This window comes from Scleropages formosus, chromosome 22 (genome assembly GCF_900964775.1).
Source record: "Scleropages formosus chromosome 22, fSclFor1.1, whole genome shotgun sequence".
Taxonomy (NCBI): Eukaryota; Metazoa; Chordata; class Actinopteri; order Osteoglossiformes; family Osteoglossidae; genus Scleropages; species Scleropages formosus.
Window position 1 is genome coordinate 17,795,809 of NC_041827.1, and position 19,048 is coordinate 17,814,856.

At 44.0% G+C, this 19,048-nt stretch overlaps 1 protein-coding gene across 3 annotated transcripts in view; it reads left to right on the top strand.

The window, feature by feature from the left end:
- The first annotated feature begins 2,237 nt into the window (after positions 1–2,237).
- pparg (peroxisome proliferator-activated receptor gamma) overlaps positions 2,238–19,048 on the top strand; it is a 29,331-nt gene continuing 12,520 nt past the window's right edge. The window contains exons 1-2 of one of the 3 annotated variants that reach the window (XM_018744575.2): positions 2,238–2,590; positions 5,064–5,163. Coding sequence is in view for 1 of the 3 variants with exons in the window: in XM_018744573.2 (XP_018600089.1) it covers positions 2,720–2,774 (55 nt within the window). In the remaining 2 variants the exon portion in view is untranslated. The other 2 variants (XM_018744574.2, XM_018744573.2) reach the window with 2 other exon arrangements.

Genomic DNA, 19,048 nt, shown 5'->3' on the forward strand with positions numbered 1-19,048 from the left:
CTGGCAACACAGGGCGTAAGGCCAGAGGGGGAAGGGGACACACCCAGGACGGGACGCCAGTCCGTCGCAAGGCACCCCAAGCGGGACTTGAACCCCAGACCCACTGGAGAGCAGGACTGTGGTCCAACCCACTGCGCCACCACACCCCTCTAACTGCAGTAAATATTTATAATTACTGCCAACTTTTTACATATTGCTTTTAATATTCCACTTGTCGCTGCAAAGCCCCATGCTTTGTCTCCGAACAAACTGAAAAGACATTCACACGCACAAAGTCACCAGAGATTCTACTTGTTCTGCACCCATTTGTATTATTATATTATTTGTATTACTATGATTATGGGCTCAGCACTCAAATTTGGTTTGCAGCGAATCTAGTTGTTATAATGGGCCACACACACCTGTGCGCATTAACATAGTTTTTGAAAACAGTTTCTATTCACTCTGTGGTCTCCCTGTCAAGCAGTAAATGCGTACTTCTGAATTCACCCACATAACCATGGTACAGTGCGTTGAAATACACACCACAGCATTCTCGTGCTGTCAGGTAAAGTATCTTGGTCACCAATATCACTCCATAAACATTTTTTTTGGGGTTAGCTAAATACACCCTTAATTAGAATACGTATCAGTCAGTTTTTTCTCTTTATGGCTCTAGATTAGTTCAGTTTTAAACATAACATCATACGAAACTAGTAAGTTGAATGAAACAACAACAACAACAACAACAACAACAATAATAATAAAAATAATAATAATAATAATAATAATAATAATAATGGTAAAAGATTACACTTTATACAGGGACCAGTAGTATTACTGTTTGAACCCTTTGGGCATTATTATTGTAATTATTATTGTACAAATGTTTGTTCTTGTTAATTTTAAGTGTATAAAAAAAGTTTATAGAAAGCATTTTCAGAGTGAACCTGATAAAAATTAAAGAATAACTTCTTGTTTGAAAGGAGCTGCTTCAGTCCCTACCCACTGTGGCCACAGCACCATGTTCATACTGAGTGTCTACAATGTGCTCTTTATGACATATATGTACCTTCATATAGCAATTCAGGGCAGCAGCTGGCACCTTGGAATCTGAAGGTTTCTGGTTCGAATCCCATTCCTGCTGTAGTGTCCTTGATCAAGGTATTTACTCCGAACTGACTCTGAAGTATAAAAGGGTAAATCAGTGTGAGTGTACAAACTCTTCACAGTCTCTGTAACCTTAGAGAAAAGTGTCTGATAAAAGAATAAATTATTGTTCTTTTTATTACAGTGCAGTAAACACACACACTTTCTGAACCGCTTGTCCCATACGGGGTTGTAGGGAACCAGAGCCTAACCCAGCAACACAGGGCGTAAGGCCAGAGGGGGAGGGGACACACCCAGGACGGGACACCACTCCGTCGCAAGGCACCCCAAGCAGGACTCGCACCCCAGACCCACCGAAGAGCAGGACCCGGTCCAACCCACTGCGCCACCACACCACTGTGCCCCTGCCCATCCATCAGTGCAGTAAACCTAAGGATTAAATGAGAGCTCTGGGTAAAGGGAATTCTTTCAGTCATCACTTATCATGTACCTCTCTATTTATACTCATAAATTCTCCTTTTTATGATGTGCTCAAAACTGGTTGTCCCTGGTGAGATGAAAATAATCATGGAGCAATATACACACACACACACACACACACATTTTCAGAACCACTTGTCCCATACAGGGTCGCGGGGAACCGGAGCCTACCCGGTAACACAGGGCATAAGGCCAGAGGGGGAGGGAACACACCCAGGACGGGACGCCAGTCCGTCACAAGGCACCCCAAGCGGGACTCGCACCCCAGACCCACTGGAGAGCAGGACTGTGGTCCAACCCACTGCGCCACCGCACCCCCTACATCATGGAGCAATAATTATTCTTAATTTTGTCAAAGGCCACATAATGTGTTATTAAACTTTACATCATGTATGTACCCGTTATACACCTGGATAATTTTTACTATGTCAGTTCAGGGTGAGCGCCTCCATCAAGGGAATACTAGAGCAGCAGTGGGATTCGAACCCAGGACTGGAACCTTGGCGTCCGAACAATTGCGCCATAAAGACCGGCGAAAGCGGACAGTGACTCCGGCTGCAATAATATGGATATGCGGGATATGAGTCAGTTTCATAAAACGGACTCGGGGGGGCGGAGGCTGAAGGGGGGGGCGTTTCCCTGTTTGACTTCCATGTGATCCCGGCCGCGTGCGCTGGGGAGGAGAAAACTTCTGGAAGGTCAAAACTTGCGGCGCGTCCTCGAGCGCTCTCGTGCCACGGCGTCCGCGAGCGACAACAACGCTACCTGCGGGGTCGGTCGCGCGGCTGGGCTGCGGCTGTCGCACGCGAAGGGAGGAGGAGGAGAGGCACGCGGAGCGCGGGACGGGCGGCGCGAGCGCGGAGCGCGAGAAGGACGCGGAGCGTTCGGGAGAAGCCAGGTGTGCGGGAAGGTGGAGAAGGTGCAGAAGGAAGTGTAGCGGGAGGTGTAGAATGCTGAGGAGCGCGTGCCGGCGCTGAAAGGAAGTGACACGAGTGGAGAGGCGCTCGGAGCCCCGCAGCAGGTCAGTTCTCTTCTCTTCTCTTCTCTTCTTGTTGTCGCTCGCGCTCGCGCAGTCAGATGTCACACCTCGCGCGCGACACACAGAGAGAGCACGGTTCACACACAGCGCGGCCACCCGCTCCACTCCCTCATGATGTTCGTGCACAGAGGGGGCTTTAGACGTCAAACCTGCCTCGTCCCCCCCGGTGAGTCTTATTTTCTAATTTCCTGTTATTATTATTATAGCCCTCACTTTTACGGTGTTTACTTTAGTTCAGCACCAGTTTTTTTTTTCCCCTCGTCTTCCTCTTCTTTTGACCTTTTTAATTATTATTTGCGCGACCTTCGTTTCAACGGCCCCCCGGCAGTGTCGCCGCACATGATTCTTGTTGCGGCCGCGCGACACACACGTCTGAGTTGCGGTGCGCGTGAGCGGTGTGTGCGCGCCTGAGGACCGGTGGCCGCTCGCTCGCTCTCTAGGGCGTAGCTGGCGGTGACTCAGCGCGTGGCCGCCGTCAGGTGAGTCGCCTGTCGGTGGCTCGTGCGTTTCGGCTTTTATGCGCACCTGAATCACCAGCAGCAGCAGAGCACCAGGTGTCCGACTCCGAGGGAAAGAAAGCGCGCGTGCAGTATTTCTGGAAGCGTGCTCGTGCCGCACTTAATGAAGGCACAGGTACACGGACGGTACCCACCTGTGTGCAAAGCGCGGTAACCGCCGCTCTCGCAGCCCCACTTTTGTACATGTCATGTGCGTCTGTGACAAAATACTCAATGTCGCACCAGCCTGTCAGTGAAGTTTCTCCCTTCGCAGCAAAGCTCAGTGTGACTTTCAAGATTTGTCCTTCCTTACATTTTATTCCTTTATTCCACTCTTTCCCACAAAGCGACTTACAGTGTGAATGTACCTGATGATTTACCCATGTATACAGCTGGGTAATTTCTACTGGAGCAATTCAGAGTAAGTACCTTGCTAAGGGTACTACAGCCGGAAGTGAGATTGGAACCTGTGACCGTTGTATCCCAAGGCAGCAACTCGAACCCCTGCACTACCTGCTTCAACAGGTCTGACTTGGGCCATTCTGGTGTACTCATCATTATTTTATTGTAACTGTTACTCAGCTGGCGCTTTTCTCCAAGGCAGCTTGCAGTGCGTGTGCATTACATGGGAACCCAGTGGAGGGACGGACGGCACCAGGCTGTCAGTGGCGGGTCTTGACCCCACCCCCCACCCAGCTGAGACCTCTTCAGCCGGCGGGGGGGGGGCTGAGATGTTGCGAGTCGCTGCCGTGGAATCAGAAGAGTTTGTCAGTCACATGCTCTCTCGACAGACGTTTTGTGTGGTGCGATTGCACAGTGCTGGGCTAAAAACGGCCCTCTCAAATCTTCGTGTAAGAGCTTCGCCCTGAGCGTGCTCTGCGTGCACCTTAACTCGGGACTTTAATGATCTTAAGCAGAATATGGGAAGTGATCGCCACTCAGAGCAGAAACATGTCAAAGGAACCCAGACTTCCTGTCTGTGAATGAGGGGCCCTCAACACTATTTTTGCATCATTCTATCACCTTCAGTTGAGCCCAATAAATTAATTCTTGTTCCTTCGATCATATCGACGCAGTTGTTCTGGAGGCATGTTGTGTAAATATTACTTTCTCCGACCTCTTTGGCGCAGTCAAGTGCAGCAACTCAGATTTCTGATGTCACGGAATATCTCAAGGCAGACAAACTTTGGCAGAGAGCGCATGTTTAATGCAGCAGAAAGCTTTGTAAGCGTAAGTGGATATTTTTTAATGCTATGTGATGCTGCAAAAAAAAAAAAAAAATTTCCAATAACAAAACTAGCATCAGCCCATTTTCCCCTTCGCAGCCATGACTCGCGAGCTTTAAACCGGCAACAGATCGAAAGATACTCAATATCAGTCTGAAAGTACGTCAGACTGGAGCGGGAGCAGATGCAGAAACATCAAAATCAATTAAAAAAATGCTATATAACACAGACTTCGGGTAATACTCAGTATGCTTTAACTTCTTATAAATCATTTTCCTCATAATAGTACCTGATATTTAAAAAAAATTTTCCTCAGTAGTACAGGTGGTATATTTATTGTAAAGATGTGTTAGAGTTTCTGATTTGCAGCTGTTTCCTGTATAGAGATTCCCTAGGCACCATGAATCATTTGTAGGTTGATTTACGGCCAATTTTTAATTTCTAAAAAACTTTTATGTCATTATGTCCCTATTTTTCGATAGAGGTACGTTCTGCAAGCTGTAGAATGTGTTAATATTAAAATCCTAAGTAATTTTAACACTTAGGCCCATGTTATCCCATAGCTCGCTAGTTGTTTCGCCCCGTTTATTGTTATTTACTGTGGCATTTATTGTGGCTTTGTCTTTTTCGCTTTGTGAAACATTCTATATTAAAATGGCTTTGTGACTTAATTGCTCTTTCGTTCATCCTGAAGTCAACACGGGACACGGAGGGACTTTTTTTTTTTTTTAGGTTACCGAAAGAGGTCGGCAGCCAGCGATTCAAAGTCCGACACGTGTTGCACAACGCGCAACTGATTGCTCTCGGAGAACTTTGCTCTGCTGTCATTAAGGTGAGGTGTGCCAGCGGGAAGGTGGCTGCCTACGCTAGTGCGGCACACGCCATCCTTATCCCTTAACCGCCTTCGTTAAACAACCTCCCTGAAGACTGGCGCCCGCTTCCCATTCATACCATCCATTCCATCCAGGTTATACAATTAATGCATAGATGACACTTTCTGTTTGTTCTTCAAAAAACACGACTTCAAGCTGCATCGGTCCATTTTTTCCACTTTATTCCTATTATTACTTTTATTTACTTAGCTGATAGTTTTGGTCACGATGACTTGGGAGCTTCTGCTCCAATATGAGGCAGACAAAACATTCAAGGTTTCTGAAACAACATCGCTTGTTGGCATAAACATGGTGTCTGCGCAGTTGGCCCCGTTACACTTTGTCGCCGCCGTTAAATTGGATACCGTGTTCCTTTATTTTCCGAAAAGCCGTCGTCTTAAAATCAGTTTGACAGAATTTCTGGAGTATTGCACCCACAAGGTAGAGGAAGGGTCAAGTAGAGAGGGTTTGTGCAGTTCAGCTCCAGGGAAATGAAACACATTTGTTTTAATTCTCGCCCTAGTGCGGCAATATTTATTGTCTTCTTCAACATAAGACTTATTTTCTTTGAGAAGTACTTTGAAAAATCACCCTGGGGATAGCAGAAGGTCATTTGCAGAAGGTCCCCTGCATCCAGCGAGCGAGTACGACAACAGAAGCAAATTTCCTCCCGAAAACATTCTTTTTAATGACTTATGAGTTTAGTAAATACCTTTATTTGGGGAGATTGATGTAAAATGCACTTTTACATTTTGTGTGGTCATACAGTGTGGCATGTGGAGGACCTATATTTCACGGTGGTGCAATTGCGTCCTCCCTCCTGGGGTCTAAACAAAACATCTTGATGTTTCGAGCTCAAACCCTTGTTGCCTCCGCAGAGCTTTTCGTCTGTTAACACACACTGTGTTACAAATGATGTAAGAATGACTCCTTTGGGGGCTTCAACACAATGTGGCCCTTTGTCATGGCTTGATCAAATGAGGCTGCGAAGTATTTCGTACGTCTTCTGATGACCGTTTTTCGTAATTTCCAATAGTCAGTGGCTCAATTTGTATTTATTTCTGCGTGTTAATCGTAAAGTAAATTGCGCCAAGTGACGTACTTCAGAGGGAACCCAAAGACAAGAGGCAGCTGGTAGGAAGATGACACCAAATAAAAGTATCATTATCGGAAACACGTACGCCAAACAAAATTATCATTTTCTTTTACAGCATTGAGCAAAATCACATTATACGAAAAGCCTTTTAATATTTTGTTTAATTCTAGAAGGGTTTCAGAACTCTTTATTCAGACCCACTTCCCCCCGAGCTACTGAAACATTCATATATGAGGCCTTCGCCACCTGATACTTTTTACCTGATACTTTTCTATTCATGTGTTGCTTCTGTAGGCCACTCCTGGAATATGAGCGCTATGAAAATGAGTGTATCGAACAAACCATCTGTGCTTCGTTGGCCATGTCTCTGTATCTCAGCCCTCCGTCAGTCGTCGACGCATTTGTTTACTCGGAGCCGTGCGTCGTTTTGCAAGAAAGGGCCTTTCAAACGCAGACGTGTAAATATGAACGTGAAGTTGCCCTCACGTGTATTCGATGGCGCAGCCCGTCGGTGTACTTTGTACACGAGGCTGTAAATTGTGCCGCTCTCAAGATTTTAAGGCAGACGCAACTGGGGCGTATTTTAATTTTTTCCGAAAAACATAATCAATATCATTTTAAAAAATGAGTGATTTCCAGGAATGGCCCCGTGGTTTGAGTGACGCCTCCGCATATGTGCTGCAACAATGGGCTGCAGCGGGACCATCCTGTCCACGTGTAAACAAAGAGGTGGTAGAAAAGAGGGCAGCGGTCTTCTCAGACTCCTTAGTTGGCGGGATGGGGGTGTTAGTTAGTTGGGAGGGCTCATTTGGGAAGCGTGTGAGCCGCTCGGCTCCCACATTCGGCGCAAGCTGTGCGTCGCCGTGCCTTTCGCACGGTTCTAGCACAGGCCCCGCATTTTTTCCAACGTAAAAAACACCGGCATCAGGGGTCAGCAATCAAGCCGCTTTTAAATGAGAGGGGTCATCTGATACGAGAAGCATAATACGCGTGTTTCCATGCGGCGGTCCGCCGCCCCTTCCTACCTACTTCGAGGAACGGGGATGACCGCTTCCTGGAGGATGCTGGGATTGTGGAGGAGTGTGGCGGCGAAGGCCTTGACAGCGCGCGCTCCTTCCCTCTCGGAGGAGGAAGCTCCAGAAGCCTCGGAGGAGCAATCAACCAATAGCGCGTTCCTATTTAAAGAAATTGGGCAAAGGTTCGCGTCCTTGGATATTGTGCAAACTCAAATTCCCAGCGAGCGTAACAATAAAGATCTCTGGGACGGGAGACACTTGCCAGAAGCGTGTTGTTGAGACGATTCCAATCTGCTTTTTTTTGCCCCCTCCCAAGAGTGTGTTTCTGTAAAGGATTAGTCATTAAATACCGCCTCTACGGAGGAGAACACGCTGCAAGTTTCTACCTCCGCACAAGTGGCATTTTCCGGCCTGCTTTTGCACAGATAGAGGAGGTCAGCGGCCGGGAACAGCACTAAATCGTGAACGTATTTCGGTGCGATCTCATTCAGAATTAAAAGATTAAGTAAGAAAATCCAAACAATGATAAAAAAGATTTTCTGTAGATCAGGGGTGGAGATGCCAGTGCTAGAAATAAACACACCTTCCCATGTGACTGGAGGATTCTTATTCCGGGTGGATTTTTTTTTTTTTTTTTTTTTTTTTTTTAACATTTATCTGATGCTTTTCTCCAGAGCGACTCACACTGACTTACCCATTTATACAGCGGTGTAATTTTTACTGCATCAATCCAGGGTAAGTACCGTGATCAGGGGCACGACAGCAGGAGGTGGAATTCAAACTTGGGTCCTTCAAGTCTAAAGGCAGCCGCTTCACTCTCGCAACGCCACCTGCTGCCGTATCATTAATTTTTCAAGACAGTCCCACGTCTTAGGCAGTTCTCCACGTTTCCGTGCAACCCGTACACACGGTACGGTGGCCCAAGGCTTCCGCCGGGGTTCAGCAGGGTTCACAGCCTGCGCAAACACCATATGCATTCATGGCATGTGCAGCAGCCGGCCGCCATTGCCCCGCCCCCCTGACCTCCCCCGAAGGGCTGTTGCACCTGAGCGTGGGTTCCTCGGTACAGGTGACACCAGTTTAAGTTGATTTCAGAACAACTGAAATGTGGGCTTGGTTTTTTTTTTCCTCTTTCCGTGTGCCCTGAAATGGTATTTCTGGTTTCCAAACAACAAATAGAGACCTAAAAGTCGCCCTCGTGTTTCCCACGATTGGCTTCGGTTCCGGGCAAGCCCGCACTCATCGCTGCCTTATATAAAGGTGTAGAGGTATTGTGGCTGTCAGGCTTTCTTTAGATATCCTTTGCTCTGTGATAGATGGATAGACTATCTTACAGTCTCTGGCCTTCTGCATTTTGCCGACGTTCTCCTACTATTTGTTCTTCCTTTTGACATGACTTAGCTAATACAGCAAAGTTAGAGGCAGTTACTGTCCAGTTATGATGCACAAGGTTGTATTTGCTGCCAAGGACCTTCTTTTTCTTTGGTTGGCATCTTGCCCACTAGGACTTTATGGTATACGCAGCTCGTACGGTATTCCACTCGAAACACACGGCAGTGACATTTACATTTATTTAGTTTTCAGACACTTTTCTCCATAGCAGCTTCCAGTGAACTCTATGTAGTGTTATCAGCCCACAAACCATTCACTGTGGTGACTTACACTGTTAGATACACTCCCTACACTGGGTCACTCATCCATACATCACTGGAACACACACACACACACTCTCTCTCTGTCATTCACACACTATGGGGGAACCTGAACACCATGTCTTTGGAGTGTGGGCGGAAACCAGAGCACCAGGAGGAAACCCACACAGACACAGGAGAACATGCAAACTCCACACAGACTGAGCAGGGATCAAATTCATGTCCTCTCACACCACTGAGGTGCTGGGAGACAGCAGCGCTACTCGTTGTGCCACCGTGCCGCCCGTGAGCAGTGAGAAAGTGTAACTGTGATTTTCATTCTGAATAAATCAGAGTTGTTACTTTAACGAGCAGTAGGTGGCATAGTGATTAGAGCTGTCACCTTGCAACTGAAGGGCCCAGGTTTGAGCCCCATTCCTACAACAGTACCCTTGATCAAGGCATTTACTCTGAAGTAATACAGTAAAAATTACCCTGCTGTATAAATGGGTAGAATACGAACTTAACACTGTAATTCACTTTAAAAAAAACACATCACAATTGAATAAATAATAATAATAAATCACACCACTTTTCTGATAAAAGCCTCCTATTGAGGTTGTTATTTAGTGATGCCTTCTTTAAACACGTATGACGCCATGTGTAAAATTCTTCTTAAACCAGAAGAGCTGCATTCCCCAACATGGAACTATGTAGAGAGAATGAACTGAGAGTGAAGTACATGTTATTGGCTTTTCGCTACATTTGTATGTTCAAGTGGCCCTGGTGCTTTCGGACACCACCTGGGGGGTATGCACATCCTGTGTAATTCCCCTGTGTGGTTCTGGGCTCGCGTGCATGTTCCACGGCCTCAGTGAATAGCTGCGTCACCAATGCTGCGTGCAGACAGAGCAGATGGTACGTGGCGAATAAGCCAGAACGCCCATTGGATGTCGTTTGTACATTCCTAGGAATTTAAACAAATCGTGATTCTCTCGTCGCAGTTACAAAGCGGCTGTATTGCATTTACATTTATTCATTTAGCAGACGCTTTTCTCCAAAGCGACGTATATCTCATGGAAAATACAAAGTGTTCATTACATTAGGAGAGAGACTTAGATGCAGACGTGTGATTCTTAAGTGCACTTAGTTTGTTTCTTCCCACCATATGAACCAACGTTCATCACACGAGTAGATGCATAAAATGTTATCCGAATATCCATGATTCTTGATCACCTTCCTTATAATATTTTTTTTGAGATATATAAGCATTTACGTTGCATCACAAGAGTAGCTGCAACAGTTAAAATCACTGCATAAAACTCGAATATGGACAATTCCCAATCTCTCTCACACACACACACACACACACACTGACTGAGGCTGCTTGTCCCAAGCGGGGTCATGGCGAACTGGAGCCGAACCCAGCAACACGTGGCGTGAGGCTGGAGAGGGAGGGGTCACACCCAGGAGGGGATGCCAGTCCGTCACAAGGCACCCCAAGCAGGGCTCGAACCCCAGAGCCGCCAGAGAGTGGAAGCCAGCCAAACCCACTGTGCCACCTCACCCCCCTCAAGTCCCAATCACACACACAGTTTCAGAACCGCTCGTCCCATACGGGGTTGCGGGGAACCGGAGCCTAACCCGGTAACGCAGGGCGTAAGGCCGGAGGGGGGAGGGGACACACCCAGGACGGGACGCCAGTCCGCCGCAAGGCACCCCAACCGGGACCCGAACCCCAGACCCACCAGAGAGGAGGACCCGGTCCAACCCACTCCACCACCGCACCCCCCAGTCCCAATCACCTTCCTACTAATTTTTTTTTGAGGTACAAACATTATTAATGTTTATTAATTTTATGAATGTTTGTAATCAACGTATTATACATTACTTATTTGTACTTATATGTGGGGGTTTACTGCATCTTGTCATGAACGTAGGCAAAATATGTCCCTCCACTTCCCCATTTACATCCCCCACCTCTTCCCCCTCCCTGGAACCTGCTCCTCGATGCACGTGACTTTCTGCGCATCCAGCGTTTGTAACGGCGGCTTTAGTTTTTCTGGCTGAAGGCATTAACCGCGTTTTACGGGTTCGGCGAAGTTCAGATATCGAGGCAAAAAAATGCAGTCAGTGAAGTCAAGGAATGCATAGAAGAAAATGTCCTTTAAATGATCTGAAGCAGGGGTGGCGTCACACGGATGGCAGCGATAATAGATACGAGTGACAGGCCACAGCTCCGTCTGCATGGGTGCAGGACGCTGAGGTGCAGACGGCTCGGGGCACAGAAACGGAAGGGGACGTCCACTTTTCATGCTTGATGTAAGGATTCGCAGAGTTGCATCAGGCCCTCGGAGGTCACAGTAGATGATTAAAGTATGAAGATATTACATCAGCTCCCTGAACGACACCCACTTAAACTTTCCATTTCTGCAAAAAAAAAGCTGTACTGTAGTTGCTGCAGATAAATTTCTTTATCTTTCATGACAGGATGGCAAACCTGTTCAGAAGTCTTTAATACATTTTAATTTTTATTTGTGTATATGTATTTTTATTATATTTCTTTATATATATATATCAAGACACCATTTAAATCTTTGATATAATTAACAATTTATTTCATGAGGCATCACCAAATTATAATTTATATGTATATTTTATATATATGTACATATCAAGGCACTCTTTTAAAGAACATCATTGTATGTAAAATAAGCCGCTTATTTTAAATGCAATGATTTTCTTTATTCATGACTATGTCTGGATTTTTACTCTTTTTTTTTTGGTTTCTGAAGCTATTGTCTGCTCAAACCGTCTAGCAGCTTATTAATTTTAACCTAAACCAACCGCAGAATGTTACCAGGAACCAGAAAGCGCACTTATCAGCTGTCGCTCGCGAGAAGTGGAACCAACGCATCTAAAAGTTGAAATGAAGCAACAGGAAGTCATCTGGTTTGTCTGCACCTCTTACAAAGGCCACATGACAGCGTGCTGTCTGCACTTTTGCTTAGGTCTCGATTTTCCTCCAAATTAGACAGATTGCAGGAAAAACGCAATCAGATTTCTTGCTCACTCGGAAAGGTCAGAAGGACACTGGCTCATCGGCACTCGCCCGTGCAGCTTTGACAGCTTAGGCCTGGTTTATCTGCAGAACTCAACATTTAAAAAGGGACCAGAAGAAAATTAACATGATTTTTCCTGCTATAGTACCCTTACTTACCCTGAATTGTTAGCTGTAAAAAGTACTCTGCTGTGCAAATAGATGAGACACTGTTCCGTGTAGCTTACAGTACAAACACCGTAAATCGCTTTGAAGAAAAGGGTTCGAGAAATTAATAGAATACTAATAATACATTAGAATGACAACAAGAACAGCAGTAATAATAATAATAAGAAGAATAATACTTCCATCTCCTGTTTTAAGTGCTGATGTGCAAAGTGTGCCCAGTGGAGGGACAACATACTCGATGAGTGTGTCTAGGTTTTGTACAGTATCATTTCTTCAGATTCTATGAACAGGGTCTCTGATACTAGGCAGTATGTGTTTATTACAGCTGTTTTACCCTCTAGAACAAGTATTTTGTCTGCTGGTTTTTGTTGTCTTAACTTTCTAAAAGGCATGGAAGTCTGGAACACCGTATCTTCTGCTGCACTGTTACGGTAAGACACTCAAGCTCGGTCGGGTGTGACTCAGACCACCTTAATAAATCCGTGCAAGAAACAAAACTTGTATTCATTTGACCCATCTGAGCAAACCTGCGTCGGTGCTGTTGGATTGCGGTGAAGAAAAGAAAACAGTCTGCCCCCCTCGGAGAGGGTTTTATCAGAAAGGAAGCCACTGTGTCGGTTCGTAGATGAGCAAACTCTGTACCAGTTGAGTAGGTATGCAGACAGGATGTGTCTATGGCACAGTCATATACGGAGCGACCCCGGTCAGGACGAGCGCCGAGCGGGCCACTTGTTTTCTGGCAATCACACCTCCACCGAGGTCACAGGGTCATGGCTTTGTTGGTTAAGGCCTATTCTCTTTTTTTTTTCCTTTTTGAGGTTATAGCAAGACTTCTTCCCTCTCTCAAGCGTCCTGACTGAGACGTCCAGACTCAGAGGAAGTGTGTGCAGCTGTCTGAAATTGTGTTTCTGTACATTCAAGTTGTGTTTATAAGAACAGCAGTACTGAAATATAAATATAAACAAGGGAACCAAAAATAAAGAACAACAGAAATATAAATCGGGTAGAGAACAGAAGGTTCTAAAGTACATGAAAATATAACTTTGTTTAGAACCCCATGTTCATGGTGAATGAAAAAAAATTGTATCCAAATGCTTTTGGAAAATGTTGACTTCCTACCTAGTTGTGTCTTGACTTTGGGTCAAAATAAGTAAACGAAAAATAAACAACTACTTGTTTTTGGCATTTTTTCACATCCGGCAAAAGCAGCATTGTCAGAACATAAAGAAAAAGTAGAAAACATAAAAATGTATTTTTCATGTAGAACAACTTTGGACCTGTTAAAGCAGAAAAAAAAAGTTTATTCCAGTCCTTAAAGATAAGGGTAATAGTGCTGCTGAATGTGGTTTTTCAAGTTCTCTCACTTTTTAAATGTCACTGCCACTCATTGGGCCACTTATTAGTATTTTGTCGAAACAGATAATAGTTGTAGAGTCACCAAAATATCCTAATGTTACCAGTCGTTAAAAATTGTTTAAAAATTTTGTGATCCGAACAGATTTCCATTTCTGATTCTGTGTTGTTGTACACATTCCTAACTCGTTGATGAACAGTGATGGCAAGTTTCGGTTTCGGATACTTTGCCCTCACCATGTAGCTGCTTCAGGGTTGCACATGCAAGTGTTAAAAAAAAAAAAAAAAAAAAAAAGGCATTAGAGAAATGTTAGGTTTGCCCATACTGGCTCTAATTTACCATGGTCTCTCTGGTTCAAAAGTCATCTGAGATACGGTATAATAATCAAGTGGGCATTTATTCAAGACAGAGGACCAGTCATTGAGACATATACAAGCCACTCTTGGCTTGGTCAAGGCAGGTGAGGAACACAAGAAGCTATTTGGTGAAGGGGGTTTGAACCACAGTCATGTACCTTTGTGGATGTGGATTACTTTCGGTCATATGAAGCGCCCGTGTTTCTTCCTACACACTTCGCCATCAAAAGCACGCAGTCCCTAACCTGTAGCAACTTTAGTTTTCCCGTTTTAGTACTTCACCTTCAAGAGAATGTGTGACAGAAGCCAGGCATTCAGCAATGAGCTACTATCTGTAATTTATATCTGTTCATCTGTGTATCTGTATCCGTTCATCACGAGGAAGCGTCTCTTATCTGTGTTGTTACTGGGAAAATGTGAGGGATCATGATGTGATTTAAAGCAGAAGATGTTCAAAATGATTTTCAACGACCCAAAGTTTTTCTTTGATGGTATTTCCTCTCGCAGCAGTTAACGTTCCAGTGGCCGAAATGTAATCAGCATTACACTTACACAAAGAATACAAATCATTCCAACAAAAAAGAAACCTCTCTGTTAAACCACAGACACAATGAGGACACTGTGTACTTCCTGGCTGTAAACTCTAAATTCGTCCAAAGTCTAGCTTAATGAACAAGTAATTACATCCATAAAATAAAATAAAAAGTAGGAGCCAGGATTTCGCAATTATTTCCTCGATTTTAATTCAAAAACCATGGCTGTCCTTATCCATTTTCAAAACCTTAACACATTTGTTTCTTGTGAATCCAATCACTGCCCGGCAGTAAGGGGAAGCTGGCAAAACAAAACTGGAATATAGATGCATTTGTAGGCGGAATATATGTTTTTATTTCCCCTTTATTTTATACTTCATTCCTACATTTTGATGGAAGTAAGCCAACAGTGTCGGCAGGTAGTAACTTTGACACGGCTACTGGTAAATGTTAAAAGAACAAAGTATAGGTGAAGTGGTATGCGGTGCAGCCTGTAGCTTCAGATCTGTAAGGAACCAAAAGAAGCAAGACAGACTGAAACTGAACTCATACATCGACAGAAATATCACATAACGGGTCATCTTGAAGAGGCACTGGATGTTTCCAAGGGTGATGCTCGTTTTTTGCGTAATGTGAGTGATGAACGTTTTGGAAGTATCTTATCATCAGCGTATGACAATTTCAGAAATCAGTGTATAACTGTTATTTTTCTCGGCACACCGTGGAGTCCAAAGGAAAGGACCGCATAATGATACTACCCCCTCGGAGATGGTGATTCATTGTTTTAAATTCTGGCTTCCAGTAAAAGTTACACAAAACTTTGGAAAAAAGCATTATTATGGTCCACTATAGTCGTATTTCATTAATAATTTCAGTAGTAGGGTTTCATTTTCTTCCTAATGTGCTAAATTTCCTGGCGTACTTACTTTCCCCAAGTTTAGAGTAAATTTGAAACTAAAAATCTTACTGAAGTTTAGTTTCGAAACCTTTAAAAACTCAGACATGCCCATTTCATTTTCATTTCAGGCTCCCAATAAATACCAAACAATTTTCCCATTGAGTTGCTTGGTATTAATTAATTTTGCTCTTTTATGCATCCTTCAGTAGCATAAAATATTCACTAGTTGTCGTCACACTGAACACAAAAACCCACCTGTGTTTTTTCACCGAAAGCAGTCACGGTTAAAGGTGGTCCGAGCTCTTACTGAATATTTTGATTATTCTCCAAAATGTTGAGATCTGGCTACATCTGACCTTCTTTGTTCGACTACAAGATGTGAGACAAGCGTTCGCTCTTCTAGCACAATCCACATTTATTAGTCTCCTTCCCCTTACAGGGAAACCAACCTTGCTCCAGAAACATTTTCCATTAACTTTGGTTGTTTTTATATTGATATGATTCATAGTTTAATAATTACGTTTTTAGGTGAGCAGTTCAGTTTTTCAAAAGACGCTGTAAATGGTTTGCAGAAACTCTTCAAAACGCTTCATCCAAGTTTGTTTTTTTTCGCAACACAAATGAGCAGTTCATGAGTTTGACTGTAAAAAAAAAAAAAAAAAAAAAAAAATGCTGGCAATTTCCACTAATATACTCCTCATCTTGCCTAAAGCAAACTTTCTGAGCCGTAGACGGCTTTTACCTGAGTGACTGGTTTAATGAAAGGTTGAGTGAAGGGTTGATTTTACTACAGACATGAAAGAACACAGACTCATAATAATCCTCATTCAAGTACTTTTAGTCTCTGAATGCAAAATTCTTAAATAGAGCATGCAATTATAAGAGAAATTATGAACTATGCCTTTTTTGTGTGACTTAAGCTATTGACGTTTTAAGCAAGTTAATGACGAGTCTCCATTCTCTGTTAAGAGCTTTACTGTCAAAGTTCGGAATACTATTCTTCCGAATAACAATCGACCGATGGACAACCACGTCGGTACTGGTAAAAATGTTGCGTGTGTTTCATAATGCTAAAAAACAGTCCAAAATGAATCATTTGAAAACACCTTCTGGGCCTCTTACAGAATTGTTTCCTACTGATTTCCTGGCCGAAACTCAGGAGTGTGAAGAAATGTGAATGAAAAACATTGCTTTGCTTTTGCAATGATGTCCCCTCAGAGCCGATTTCACATTGTATTCCGTGTGCGTTAATGCATGTTTTAATTTCCACATGACAAATATGGGCAGAAAAAGAAAAGGGAGGTTTCCACTTGAGCAACCTAACTGGCCTGCCGTCTTCACAGGCACTTATAAACCTGACGTCCGGTAGCGCTCTGCTGACAAAAACGGCCATGAAAACTGCAGGTCCGCATATTCTCATTATACAATGGACCCTGAGTGTGATTTACACCTAAAATGCAAGGTGAGGTCGCTTGATAGCCCAATAATGATTTCTGTAAAGTGATAAAGGACTGAGGCTGAGTAAAAATCAGCATGATCTGTGGCTCTTGAGGTCTGGAGTTGCTCATTCTTCAGTTAGATCTACTCCAGCTCAGCAGCTCAGGCTGAAGCTCCTGTTAATGCATACGACAGATGCGTCCTCTCCTAGGACCAGAACAATAATGTTTCAAGTCCATTAAACTGTGCTACCCACCGCTTGTCTTGGGACCAGAACTCATAAAGCGTCAAGTCCATTGCAACTATGAGAACTGCTGCCTAACTTGGGACTAAAACTCATAGTTTTTCATGACTATTATCGCTAAGCTACCTGCTTCTGATCTTGGGACGAAAACCCATAAAGCGCTGATTATTTTTGCACGACAACCTAGAAAGTTTCGAGTGTGTCACCACTAAGCTACCTGCCGCTGGTCCGTATTAATTACGACATCAGGTTTGACCTGAGACCGTAGATATAAATCAGTTTGCAGAAGGCTTGTGCACAAGCTGTCTCCCTTTTGTCAGGGTGCTACAAACGCCTTTGCCATTGACCATTTTGTCCAAAATGTCATCACCCAGTTCCGCCTTTTCTTTGTTGCTTCATTGCATTAGAGCACAGCTGGTGTTCTGGGCACTCTGGGTTTGGTTTTCCAGATCACACGGTGGCCTATTTTTGCCACTCTATTGTGGTTTCACTGGTGTTTCTTCATCCAGTGTGGGGGCTGAGAGTTCAAGATCAAGTCACCAGTGTGTGAATCAGCCACCAGGACTACTGGAGGAGCAGGGTTCCTCCTCTGGAGTCCTGGCCCCTTCAACCTTGGTCATTGCCAACCAGACCAAAGGTCCATCCACATCTACCCTGTTTTTTCCCTATTGCAAAATTGTCATCCATTGGATGGAAACATGACTCTTTTCTTCTATTTATAGTCATCTGGCCAGAACTTTCCTTCCAGAAGGTTCTGTAGACGATGGTTTGTCTTCCATCCCTGTTTTTGCAGGAAACAATGTGGCTGAGTCCTAATAGTACGCCATAATTTAAAAAGGAAGCCGTTCATTTAAAAGGTTCACCGTCAAATTAGGTAAGGGTGAAAAATGTCCACAAAAATAGGATGTTTGTGTTGTGAATATATATTGGAAAGTCATTAGTAACGGTTCCTTTTTATGTTTTTCACGTGTTTTCAGTCCTTGCTTCCGTTCCATTTTTAAATCTCTTAAAATCTAATTTACCCGTTTTGTTGCACTACACTTCCTATTTCATATTTATAGGAAGCACCAGTTTGTAAGTAATGAAGGAGGAAACAAAACATCATATGAGGTGATGACATTTCGTGATCTGGATTAGGAGAACCTATGCAGAAAGGTCAGCTATTCAGCGCTTAATTGCTGATACGTGTGGAAACACATTCTCCTACGTATGCGACTGTGACATCATAATAGACACAAATCTGTTCATGGATTCTCTTACAATGTGTGCTTAAATAGGCTTTTCTGATGGAGAAAGAGTAATGATTCACAAAACTTCACGTTAGCCTACGCAGAGGTCCGGGGGGGGCTAAAAAACCCCTCCTGGAAAAATGGCCATAAAAATTTGGAGGAAATAGTTCACTAATATTTCCTAACACACTAACTCACTAATATTTTCACTAACATAATATATTTCACTTGCTTCGGTAATAGCGTGGTAATTGTGTTAAGTTGCGATTAGTTGGACAGTGTTCTTTTGAAAGCGGGCTGCGCTTGACGCATTTACGAAATTGGCTCAGATAACAGCAATATACCGCGTTACCCTGGCAGTTTGCTCAGACGCATGGAGAACGGACATACTTGCTCTAGCGACAGTGGTCTTTACAAACAACCGGTGTCCTTGATTATATAAAACCTGTTTGAGTGTTACTTTGGTTCATTCAGACAGACTGTTGCAATCGCCGACTCCGCATTGCGCTCCACTCGATTATCTCCAGCCATCTCTTTACTTTGGACCGAACCTCTATAGGCCGGCGCTTCATATTTATACTGCCCTTTAGAAATCGTTTTTGTTGCTTACATCTGAACAATGTCAACATCGGTGGAATCTCCCAGGTCTCTTGGGGCGTGGGGGTGTCGGAGATGTAGAGGAGGTGTGGTAGTACACAGATGAGTTAGCGGAGCTCCCTTTTAAAAACCGGATTGTGCAGTCGGCTGGAATTTTGATAGATGATCACATGCAGCTCATCCATTAATGAGACGAGACATCTCCCGTCATTGTTTTGTTGTCGT